Here is a 12188-nt window from a genome sequence, read left to right as displayed (position 1 = left end):
CTGACAGGACAGCATTGGAGCATTTGGAGTTTTTGGGATGTTCTTTTAAAAACAGAAGTATCAAGACTTTTAAAAGCATTAAATCATATCTACCGGGGAGAATGGCAGGGGGAGAAGTTGTAGCAGGTGGAAATAAAGGGGGATAATGACAAGCAGACAAAGCTTTGGAAACACAAAAATAATTGCCTTGAAAGAGGAACAGGGCACTCTTTCAACACTGCCTGCCCATCTCAAAGAAGAAAATCATGGGTAGGAGGAAAAAAAAAGAAAAAAAAAGAAAAAAACCACATCATATTTTCTTGCCTCCAGTTTCTAAGTAGGCTTATTTTGACAACCAAGGAAAATGAGTGTGCAAATGGAAACATGGAATCAGCATGCCTACCTTGCAAAGTGCTATATTTAAGTTGCCTCAAGCACACAATTTATTGAAAAGCCATATTCCACTGTGTAATGACTAATTTGTCAGATTGCTGTTGAAAACATATGTAAAATATGATTTTTAAAAATCAGATAAATAAAGACAAACCTGTATCTTGCCTTCTGCAAGAGGTAACACAGAACAGTGAGCAAGGACTGAGGATGCAATCACACCATCAGGCTATTTCGTTCAGTCAAATAAATTCCTGTTCCTGTTGTTTTTTAAATACATCTGGATATACCCAAACCTGACCTCCAGTAGTTAAGATCACTTTTATAAAAAGTATAAATGAAGCAAGATGAAGTGTTTATGTAATTTTCAAAAAGCAAGGAAAATTTCATTAATATATTATAAACTCACTTTTGCTTTAGCACTCTCTGATCAATTAGTCCTTTTTCATTTTCATGTGAACACAGATACTTCTGCTCCACGGGACCAGAAGAAATTAACATCTGTCTGTCAGTAGCCCTAAAAGAAAAAAAGAACAAAAATCACTCTCAGGTCTTGTGCAGCTTATAGAAAAGAGGATGTTTAGGATTCTACAGTGACAGAAACAGAAAAGAAGAAAAATCAAGATATCAAATATGTCATGATTTTATATGCTCATGCCTCTTAATCAATTTCTCAGTTAAATTATCAAACTGACAAATTAAAAGGGAAAATGTAGAAAGCTCTGCCTGTTTATATTCTAATTACTACACAGTTACAAATCCCAAGAAAATCAGACCTCTCAGAGTTGCAGGGTAACATCCATCTTCATAATCTGGCATCCCCAAACTTCTGGGAAAAACTAACCATTGCAACATGTAAGGGGTGAGCTGAAAGAGCTAATTACACAGCATTTCAATACATTTCTATTTAACTAGAATCTTGAAAAATTGTTTTTTCTAGAGGTTAAGTCAAAAGCATCAAGTCAGCTTTGCATTACTCCGGCCACTCTAGAAGATCTCTGAGTGCTTCCTGATCTTACAGTTCCTGGCCATGTGCTCCAGCTCTAGCTCATCACTAGGAACAGTAACTCTAGATACCCACTTTGCTATGAGCCAGTCCACTACTTTCCATTTAACCTTTGTGTCCACTTCTCTCCCTCCTCATATCCTTGTTATTTCTTGTTTTGGTAGATGTGTTGGTGGAAGCCAACACCAGCAGTTTTACCCCGTACTAAGGGAAAGGCAGAGCTAAGAGAGGGGATACTGTTATGCTGCCAAGAATTCATGGCAATCATTAACCACTATTTTTTTCCCTAACCTCCTCTCTTCAGAACATCTGAACTCTAAAGATGCTCTAGAAACTGTTCCAGCCTCAGTTGCACTCAACACACAAAAGGCTGTTATTGGAAATTACATTAAAGTTTGCCATATTTATAAGGGGAGTTCTCCCTTTCCATGAAACAATATATTTCAGCCATGTAGTTAAATGAAACAACAAAAAAACCCCTTAGTACATTCTCTGTGTGGCTCTTAGAAACAATTGATTGTGAAAGTGGAAGGCAGCTTCATATTTACCTGGTAATGTCTATGTGTGAGCCCCTCATACACACATAAGCAGTTTCTACTGTGGGAACACTTCCTCTGAACCAGTGACAGACATGGGATGCTATTTCCATGTCCTAATCCAAACTGCTGGAGATGTAAGCCACATTCTAAGTAGCCAAATTTATTACTTCCACACAGAAAGTGTTCAGCTATTGCACTCTAAATTCCATGTCCAGCCAAGGACTTTGTTTCTGTTTCTGTCAGGGAGGAGAGGTCAGCACAATTCATACACAATCACAGGATGAGCCAAGGACACCAGGATAAAGAGGTGGCAGCCAGGAGTGCACCAAAAAGCCCTGGGGATAGCATTTATATGAGAAATACAACAGGGAAATACTGCTGACAGCTCTAGGGAGCTCCACAGTGACTTCAGCTGACCCAGAAAGAGACTGCGATGATGCTGATGATTTCTTCCTGCCCTGAGCAATGCCCTCTCCACCCTGTCACTGGTCCTGGCAGGGCAAGCAAGTTCTGGGAACTGGCCTGACTGAGAAATAATTCTGCAAAACAGAAAAGATAGTTGGTTTTCACCTGGGCTCAAGCACTGCATGATAGGAGCTAGGAGCATGCAAACTCAGATTTCACCATTGTTCTCTGGCACCACAGGAGGACCACACACCCAGCTGTGGATGCTACTAACTGTAAACCTTAACATGGTTTCTCTTCTCACTGTAATTCAGCCTAACATCAGGGAGCAATGGAGGAAATGTGAGTTCACATCTACTGTGAACTATCAGAACTGTGCATTTTACATTAGTTCAAAACAGTGTCTCGTACACTCAAGTCATGAGTCCTTGAACCAAATCAAAAGAAATTATCCTTACAGGATTTTGTTCAAGATGTGCCGAACACACAAAAATAATTTTGAACTACATCACCAAGAAAAGCACTGCAGTGTTAAGAAAAGTCATAGCTATCTGCATATAAAGATACAACTTTCAGTTTTGTAACAAAATGCTCTTTTCACTATAGGTGTTTTTCCATAATTTTATACCCAAAAATGCACAGAATACATTGACTTTTTACTCATCCTAAAATACATGACTGAATGCATCTTAAACTTGTTTGAATTTTATTCTTTCTCGCTGGCACAAAAAATACTTCAGGAACAGCAGCTTATTTACTCAACTTCCCTGTAAAGAGTAGGATACCAGCAGCTTATTTTCCAGGAAGGAGACTAGATAGGGAAAGATTTTAATGTAAACTATATTCACTAAGTTTTGATATTTTAAGCATTTAAATTTTTTTTTGGAGTCCGCAGAACTTCACAGCAAAGCCGTTGCACTCATGCTACTGCAACTGCATGCTCTTTGTGGGACAGCATGGCTTGACCTGCAAGAGCTGACAAACAGTCACATCTGAGACACAGTCTATGCAAACACCCCTGGCAAAGTCAGAAAGCTAAATATCCAAAGCAACATCCTAACTGCCCCAAATATAAGGACATGTGTTCTTCTCAGCCCCCTGCTGAAATCGTGGTTTATCCACCACTGTACTTTGGATGAAGTACAATATACAGAGTAGTCTTCTTCACAGCAGGCAACTCTACCCCTAAAGAAGGAGCTTCCTATAAATCAAATAGGCAGAGAACTGAGACTGGCTGTGATCTCATACTTCAGGCCTGTGATAAATCTTACTGCTTTGACTTGGTCTTCTTCCTGCAGTCCCCTTCTCTCCAATGGTGTAAGAGCATTTACCTCAGGAGTTTCACAAATACTTCCACAAGGACAAGAGGATGTATCTCCCTGTGCAGTTTAGTTCTGCTCATGAGCTCAAGTTGTTTGGAAGTAACTCAGTTATCAATGTTTATCACACTTTTGTTTGGGCTGTTAATCACCTCAGAGCGCACAACCTGGACTCCTTTTGGATGAAGGCAAATGCTCTGCAGTTCTAATCCTCTGGGATTAATCCTACTGTGACTAATGCAGCCTTAGTGCTAGAGTCCTTTCCTTTGACAAAAAATGCATTTTGGATCCATGGCAAGCTGCTCTCTACAGCCAGGATTCTTGGGTTTAAAAGGGACGACTTGGAGGTCAGGATTTCTCTCCTCAGCCAAGACATTCAGAAAAGCATTACCCTGCTAGACCTACAACAGATCAGAATGGAAGTAAAGGATGGGAGAATCAACAAACCTCTCATCCAAATACCCCCAACAAAAACACTCCACAAACTCTGCCCTTTCCTCCCTCCCTCCCCTAAGAAACCCCAAACAAACAAAGAAAACCTGCTCAACCAAGAGCCAGAACATAATCATTGAGGACAAGCTTCCTGGAATCTGTTTTCTAAAAATATATCTAGTTTCACAATAAATTTCAATAATCCACTATGGAATTATTAAATGCTTATATCTGGACCAAATCCAGAGTTTCCTTTGATAAACTGACTTTCAATACACCTCTGACAAATACTATCTCTGGCTAAATCATTATTTTACTCCAAGACTTGCAAGCATTTAAAAGTAAGTTCTTCAAAAGCTTAACACATTAAACAGAGAAAATCTTAGCTATAATGAAAGTTTGACAGTGCTGCATTCAAATGAAAACTGGCTATGAAGGAAGTTTAAATTAATTAATGGCGTGGTTCCAGGAATGTTGATGCCCTGTTTAAAACCACAAGGTAAGAACCAAATTTTACATTTCACATTTGTTACAGTTACTCAAAATATAAAAACCAGGTACAGATGAAGAGCTAATAAATGCCAGTTTTAAAATGCCATGAAAAGAACACAACTATACCCAGATTGATATTTGCTGTGCCACGAACAAACTCACCCACTGATTACTTCTGGAAATTTTTGAGAAGCTGTTTCACAACAGTATGTAAGGGATTCCAGCCCACTCTTCTGTTGCTGGTATTTTTTAATCAGGTCCATCAGCACTGCCTGGTGCCCAATCTTCTTCACCAGCTGCTGCACCATACGATCATTAAGAGCCAGAAGAGCTGCTCCACTTATTTCTTCTTCTGCAGATTGAAGGGGATAAAATCATTACTGTAAAATATCTTTATAGTTACAGTTACATTCTATATGCCTAAAAACATGGTGATGGAAGATGGGTCAAAGGGAAGGATGCTTTGTACTGCTGACAGTCATCTTCAGCTGCCACCATCCTCTCCCAAGCAGTGCCAGGAGTCCTAATCACTGCCCAGATATCTTCCCCTAACACAGAGCCAAGTCTGAAACACACAGAGGCAGAGGTGACAATATTAATGCTGTAAATCAGGCCTTGCTTGAATCACAGGAGACTGTTGCTTGCTGATGAAGGAAATAAGGCTTTTTAACAGAGAACACAAGAAATCGGCTGTTCACATTACAGTTTCTTGTGCACTCTTCTGTAGAACATAAAACATTTACACACTATATTTGCATTATTTCAAAAGATTTCTACAACATAAAATAGGCCCTGTCAGGACTTTTAAACTGCCAGCTCTGATTTGAGGTGTGTCTATTTATATACTGGCTTAATCTCGTCCCCCAGGATTTCTCAGACTCTGTAACAAATCTGTACACTTATGTTGATTTATCAGATCTATGTCAGTTCTCACCCTAATAAATTTCTATAAAAGTCTGAGGTTAGCATATACACACATGCCTCAAACCAGAACAAAGTAGGCAGTGCCAATAAAATGCATAGCAAGATATACTAAACAAACAGCACCACCCCCCCAAACAATAAAAATGCTTACCACGGAACTTAGGAACTAGTTCTCCTAAATTTCTCAGTTTCAACCAGTTGCAGACTTGCTCAACTGACCAACTTTCCATCTTCAGTTGTTTCAGCGCTAAATTTCCCTCTGAAATGAAAATAGGGCATTATTTTTGTGCTGAGCTCTAAGCCAAACTCCAACATTTTATAGCAAAAAAGGCACATAGCAAATAATATATCTACATGCTCTGAATAAAAATAGTGCTAAATAATCCAGCTAATGTCTGTTGTAAATGGCAGTTTGCTTGGATCCCTTTCCTCACCTCCTTTCCTGTCTCTGGCTTCCCTCCGTTCTGAGGCAGCCTCATTCCTTATAAAACAAGACCTGCTCCGGTACCATTAACACCCAGGTTTCCACACAGAGAAGAAAAAAGGTGTGAAATTCACCACCACCATCAGGCTCATCAGGAAATGGCTGACATTTTACAGAAGGAAAAAAAAAATAAGCCACCCCACCGCCAGATAAGAGTCTGTCACATCCATGCTTACAGACAGTCAAGCACCTTAACCCCCACTGCACCGCCTAGCAGGGCAGGTACCCAGCAAATACTTAACCCTGAATTACCAACTGCTAGGGACAAGGAAGGGGAAAGGGAGGAGACTGCTCCTGCTGTTATTTGCTGGTTCCTTTCTCCAGTGGTACCTGGGAGGATGCAGTGGGTGCCCTGGAAGGGCAGAGTCTCTGGGGCAGCTGGGACAAGTGCATCCACCCTCTGGAAGAATCCTGTACATACCGTGTGCCCCCTGCCTGAAAGACTCACTCAGATGATGAGGGGGTGCAACACACCCCAAAACCACCAGCGACCTCCCCAGAAGAAGATTATTTATAAAGGCACAGCTTGTTCCACGCTGCAAACTTCTCAGCAAACTCTCTCTGAGGGGAATTTTCTAATTTTGTTTTTGCTCTACCTAAAGGAGCACCAAGTGCCCCGTGACCACGCTTGTAATCCACAGCAAAACAACACTATTGTTGTATTGCAGTCAGTTTTTCAGACAAGCATATGAGTGCCTGGCAAAATTGGTCAAACATTTCCTTCCATACCCTGAGTCTGCAGCAAATTCCAGGCTAACATGAGGATTCACCCTCACAAACCTCATCAGCATCTGTGCTCAAAAGAAAAGGAAAAACCCCAAAAAAACTCCTTGAATAAAAAAATATTTCCATTTCCATCCTTCAGCAGCAGAGACCCTCCAAAAGACACACTTCTGCCTACACTCTTATGCCTGCCGACTTCAGCAGCTTAGAAGGGTTAAGTTTAAGAGGAATGCCTTTCTGAATTACATGAGTGGGTTTAATTTGATATGACAACAGTAGCCATACAACTCCTCCCCCAGGCTAAGCAACAAGAACAGGGTGTGAAAAGTCATTATTTGTTGAGAACTCTGGTGTAAATTAAAAATCACACCTTTCTGTCACACTTCTTACTTCCTTGCAAAGAGTAGGGCAGAAAAAAAAGTCTCCAAGAACTTGAAAGATAAAACCGAGTGCAAAGCAGAAAGATACTTCCCTTATCAACCAAGCAGTGTAAAAGGAGAGAGATACATTTAAATGTTGGAAAGGTCAGTTCTTCACCCTATAAGAAGACTAACACCCTAGAACAATTCTTCTAAAGCAGACAGGCAGATACCAACGCTTCAAAAAGCGTCAAGCAAACTCTTGCCATGCGCAGCAATGTGCACATTTAGCCCTGGGTGGCTATTTCTACAGCAAAATGGCCACTTGCACATGGAAATGCAGGCTGCACTCTTTATTGAGGGAAGCAATGATAGCTGAGAGGCTGTTTTTTTAAAAAAATATTATATACATTAAGGGTCATGAAACATCAATACTTTGAAATGCTTCTCAAAAGTGATTTCAGTTACTTGCATCTGCTAGAGATAAAGCAACCAGAAAAAGAGCACACCAGCCTTCTATCAGTGTTATCTGAGCACAGATGCTGATATTTGTCTTCATTAATGATTCTATTTATTACAGTAGCATCAAAAGACTATCCAGCAAAGGGTTGCCTGTGTTGAATGTGGTGAAACCTGTGAATATTTATATTCCTCAATCAAGTCTTATAAGTCAGAACAACAAAAAAAAATAGCAGTAACATTTAAAGAGCAATTTACAGTGTAACTTCAAGTCAAATTCAGAGCAGTTCTAAGTGTGAGTGATCTCTGTTTGTTAGTTATATAGCCAATCACTGGGACCCATTTCTTCATACACCTGGGCTCAATAACTATAATTAGGATTTAACTAGTCCTGGTTAATGAAATTAAGTAATGAAATCAATGAAAATTACTTTTCCCTAGAATGTGACAGGAGAACACTTCTATTTACTATGAAATTCTTAAAAACTGAAGGATAAAAATCTCAGGTTTAAAGACCTATCCATGGTACGGATTTCAGCTCACATAGTTGGTTACTCAATAGCAAGAGATGGGGATCCTGACCAGCATGCCTGTGCTGGCAGAGGCGTACTACACATGCACCAAATTGTTCTACAGCTTGTCCACAGCTGCCACAATCTTGAAGTGACACTTCTAAATGAAGAAGCTAATTTATCAAAACACTTGAAAAATGACAAGTGAGTTATTATGTTTACCTATAAGAAAGCCTATGGCACCACAGATACAAATAGCACAACTTCTGACAGGCCTCTATGAGGTTTTCACCAATGTCAGAGTTATGGTTGATTTTAGCACATTTTAGTGCTAAAGGAATGTGTAAGGCATGTGATGTGTGCACAGCTATACATCACAGCTGTGTGGCACATTTTGTAAAGGGCCAGGTCTCAAAGTTACAAGTGTGATGAGCAGGAGTTGGTGCATACCTAAGATATAAGCAAAGTATCCCATGTGCAATTTTGTGCTCTCTTAATTTGGCTTCATCTTCAAATGCACTACAGAGACTTTATTATTTTCTTTTCACTTACTACCAACCATTTTTAAAAACAATTAAAAATAGATTCAAACAAATGTATTCAAGACAGAATATGTAATCTCAGAGCCAGTGCTGAATTATCATGAAAAGAACATCAGCTGTCCACAAATCTTTTCAGTAGCATATAGGAAAAGGCTCTGAGGTAGCACTTCTGTCACCTTCCCCATCCCTTGGAGAAAATGCCGACAATGTATTGCTGTCATGTGTTTATGCTAGCGTGAACCATAGTGCAGAGATGCCTGAAAGAAAGGGGAAAAAATTCCAATATCAGTGAAGGAGCAAATCTTAAAGTCAACATACCAGTTTTCATTTCTGTGCTGCTGTAGAGGAAGAGACATGCAGCTGCAAGACAAGGAGAGATGCAAACGTACAGCAGATGCAAGAGAAAACCAATATCACCTAGGAGAAAGGCTATAAAAGAAGATCTAGGAAGAAAACAAGCACATCCATTAGTCAGCTGTAGACAAAGGGAAACAAGCCAGACAAACCCTTTAAAATTTGATCAGAGCTAAGGGAAGTTTCAAGGGTTCTGAACATGCCCACCCATTGAGCTTATCAAGTAAACAAATCCCTCTGCAAGAATTAACTCCGAAGAAATCTCTTTCCTTAATACATGGCTTCTGATTAAGTATTTCTAATTTTCTAATATTCAAGTTTTTGCTATATGAACTTTAAAAATATTGTCATCAGTACTATCTGCAGTACTACTGGAAAAATGAGTTGTCCCACTTCCACAGCAAGATTCAACACAAGAACCAAATTCTCTCCTACTACAGGTGTGCAAATTATTTGGCAGTTTGAAAGGAAGCAAGTTAATTTGACTGTGATTTTATAGTAATGTAAATGAAACTCCATTCTTGCTATCACTGGCAAAAGTGCACAAGGGATGAAATGAAACAGCTGTAAATGCCTTCTTTTTTAGAAAAAAAAACAAAAAAAAAACCAACAAAAAACCTTCTGGAAATGAAGGCCTGGTAAAATCAAAACTTTTTATATTATCCTTTTATCATGGTTTGACACTGGCCTAACACCAGGCACCCACAAGAGTCACTCTCTCACCCTTTCCAGCCACAGCTGGGCAGAGGAGAGGAAAAAAAGCATACAAAGACTTCATGAGTTAAGGGGTGGGAGAAAAAAAATCACTTCAACAGCAAAATAGGCTCAACATAAGGTTGCGAAGTGAATAATTTATGACTAACAGAATCAGAGGAGGATAATGAGACGTAAAATAAACCCATAAAATACTTCTTCTCCCCCAGCCCCTCCCTCCTTCCCACCGACAGTGCAGGGAGACAGGGCATGGGGGCTTGGTCAGTTCATCACCAAGATTTTCTTCCGCTGCTCCAGGAGAGGAGTCCTGCCCCTGTGAGGCTGTGGCGTCTCTCCCATGGGAGACAGCTCTCTGTGAACTTCTCCTGTGGGCCCACTTTCCACAAGTAGCAGCCCTACCACAGCTGCAGCAATGTGAACTCCCCCCTGCAGGCAGTCAGTCCTCCCAAAACTGCTGCAACATGGGGCTCTCTTTCCACGGGGTGCAGTCCTCCAGGACAGGCTGCTCCAGCCTGGAAGCAGGGGCCCTCTCTCCACCAGGTCTCTCACTGGGTCACAGCCTCCTCTAGGCATCCACCTGCTCCAGCATGGGCTATGGGTGGATCTCTGCATCCCCTGTGAATCCCCGTGGGCTGCAGGGGCACGGCTGCTTCACCATGGTCGCACCACAACCTGCAGAGGAACCTCAGCTCCAGCACCTGGGGCACCTCCATCCCCTCCTTCTTCACTGACCTTGGTGTCTCCGTGTTGTTTCCCTCACATGTTCTCACCTCCTCCTCTCCCCTGACTAGCATAAACACCTTTGACTTTGTTTTGATTTCCTTCTTAAATATGCCATCACAGAGGCGTTACAGCCTCTCTCATTGGCCCAGCTTTGGCCAGCCACACATCCATCTTCAGAGCCATCAAGGGTTGGCTCTGCTGGACATGGTGGAAGCTTCCAGCTGCTTCCCACAGGAGCCATGTTTGTGGCCCAGCTGCTACCAAAAACCACAGCCTGCAAAACCAATATGCCTTTAAGAAAAAAAGTATCAAATAAAAATACAGTGTTACCAGACAGTGAGAAGAGTAAAAAATCAAGTAAAGGTTAAAAATTTATGAATCACAAAAATGAAATTTCGTGTATTAAAAAGAAAGCAATCAGACTGAAGATGTTCAGTATGACATGGAACTGCTCCAGAAGATTAAAGAAAAAAATAATTTCATCTTGTAAGTGGTATCATGGTGACTTTTCTTTCCTCCCCAAAGTGCAAGTTTCTCACCAGGGCCATGAGTACTGTGTTGATCATGTCACTACTTGCTGGCTTACTACAGGACTCCAGGTCTTGTCACGGGGCAATACAGAAACCTCGGGCACTGCAATTCCCCCCTACCCTGAACTGGCAATCATAATCCAGCCCTCTTCTCTGCAGCCATTCATATGGTCAGGCAATCAGCAGTGCAGGCTGAACTGAAAACATCATGTTTTGGTGGGTTTTGGATGGATCAGTGTCTTTAACCAACTTGCTGGCCAATTGTGTGAAAATTGATGGTGGAATCACATCTGTAGATTTATCATGGTGTACACTGATCCTTGTTTCAATGCATTGGAACAGTGAAGATTTCTATCTTAATGAAGCATTGGTTTGTAAAGTTAGGCCAAAAACCCAAACTGTGAGTAACTAGTTTACCTCAAAAAAAAAAAAAAAAAATTAGATATGTACCTATCTCCTTTCCCTCAAATTGTTTTGCTTGAATGATACTGGCTCTGCTTCTTGAAAGGCTCTCTTTCAAGTACCTCTTGAAAGGTTACTCTTCAAGCTTTTCTAGTAAATAGGAGTAGTAAGATGTGGAGTACTCAACCAACGCAGGCTGATCCTCTAATTGCTGAGAAGGATGGATACAAAGCTCTATTATTTATTTGCTCTGCTCTTGATTTAGAGCCACAAACCAGTTCAGAGAGCTGAACCAGCAGTCAGTTGTAGTGACCTTACAAAAAATGTTTAATTGAAAATAATAATTGAAATGTTTAACTGAAAATAACAACTTACCAAGTCTATTCTGATGGAAAATGCTTAGTGACATTTTATAAGTGGTTCAACCTGCAGATCCTCAAAGGTGCTAATGCTCAACAAAACTGCTTTCTGTTGTTCCCAAGGGATGGATACAGAAACCTTTTCGGCCTGGGTAACACCTAGAAAGTGAAGCATATCCTTAAGTGAGTCTGTATAGCTGAACTATGACAATAAGTTGGGGCTCCCATGTGGATACGAGCCATTTACATGTTTTTTCCATGAGTAAGTGATCTACACAGCTCTTACACGTTCAGTACACAAAAGGTGTTATAAAATATCCCTTGAATTTTGCTCACACACTTTAATTGCTCTTATTATATATTACAGCTTGTACTCAAGCTAGATTTTTCAGCCATGTTTTGTCAATGTAAGATTTTGTCAAGCCAATGATTGACTCAATCATGCCACAAGTCAGGACTGTGCCCCTTGCTGAGAAGGGTCTTGGCCAGTCTCTGAGCAATATACCATCATCAGGTACAGCCACATGTCTGAGACAGCCCA

General features: G+C 40.6%; 1 protein-coding gene across 3 annotated transcripts in view; it reads right to left on the bottom strand.

Annotated features, from left to right (window-relative positions):
* SAMD3 (sterile alpha motif domain containing 3) overlaps positions 1–11798 on the bottom strand; it is a 42459-nt gene extending 30661 nt beyond the window's left edge. The window contains exons 1-5 of one of the 3 annotated variants that reach the window (XM_071436941.1): positions 11664–11798; positions 8884–8925; positions 5638–5745; positions 4725–4914; positions 779–886 (exon numbers count right to left, since the gene is read on the bottom strand). In XM_071436941.1, the coding sequence (XP_071293042.1) occupies positions 779–886; positions 4725–4914; positions 5638–5745; positions 8884–8925; positions 11664–11697 (482 nt within the window). In that variant the 5' untranslated portion in view covers positions 11698–11798. Of the gene's footprint in view, positions 1–778; positions 887–4724; positions 4915–5637; positions 5746–5920; positions 6136–8883; positions 9009–11663 lie in introns of those variants that run through there. The other 2 variants (XM_071436950.1, XM_071436956.1) reach the window with 2 other exon arrangements.
* Between the last annotated feature and the right edge of the window lie 390 nt (positions 11799–12188).

The sequence above is a fragment of the Agelaius tricolor genome, unplaced genomic scaffold (assembly GCF_023055355.1).
Source record: "Agelaius tricolor isolate 1412-34295 unplaced genomic scaffold, bAgeTri1.0.p SCAF_1, whole genome shotgun sequence".
NCBI lineage: Eukaryota > Metazoa > Chordata > Aves > Passeriformes > Icteridae > Agelaius > Agelaius tricolor.
The sequence above is the reverse complement of the archived record's forward strand: the minus strand, read 5'-3'. Positions and strand labels throughout refer to the sequence as shown.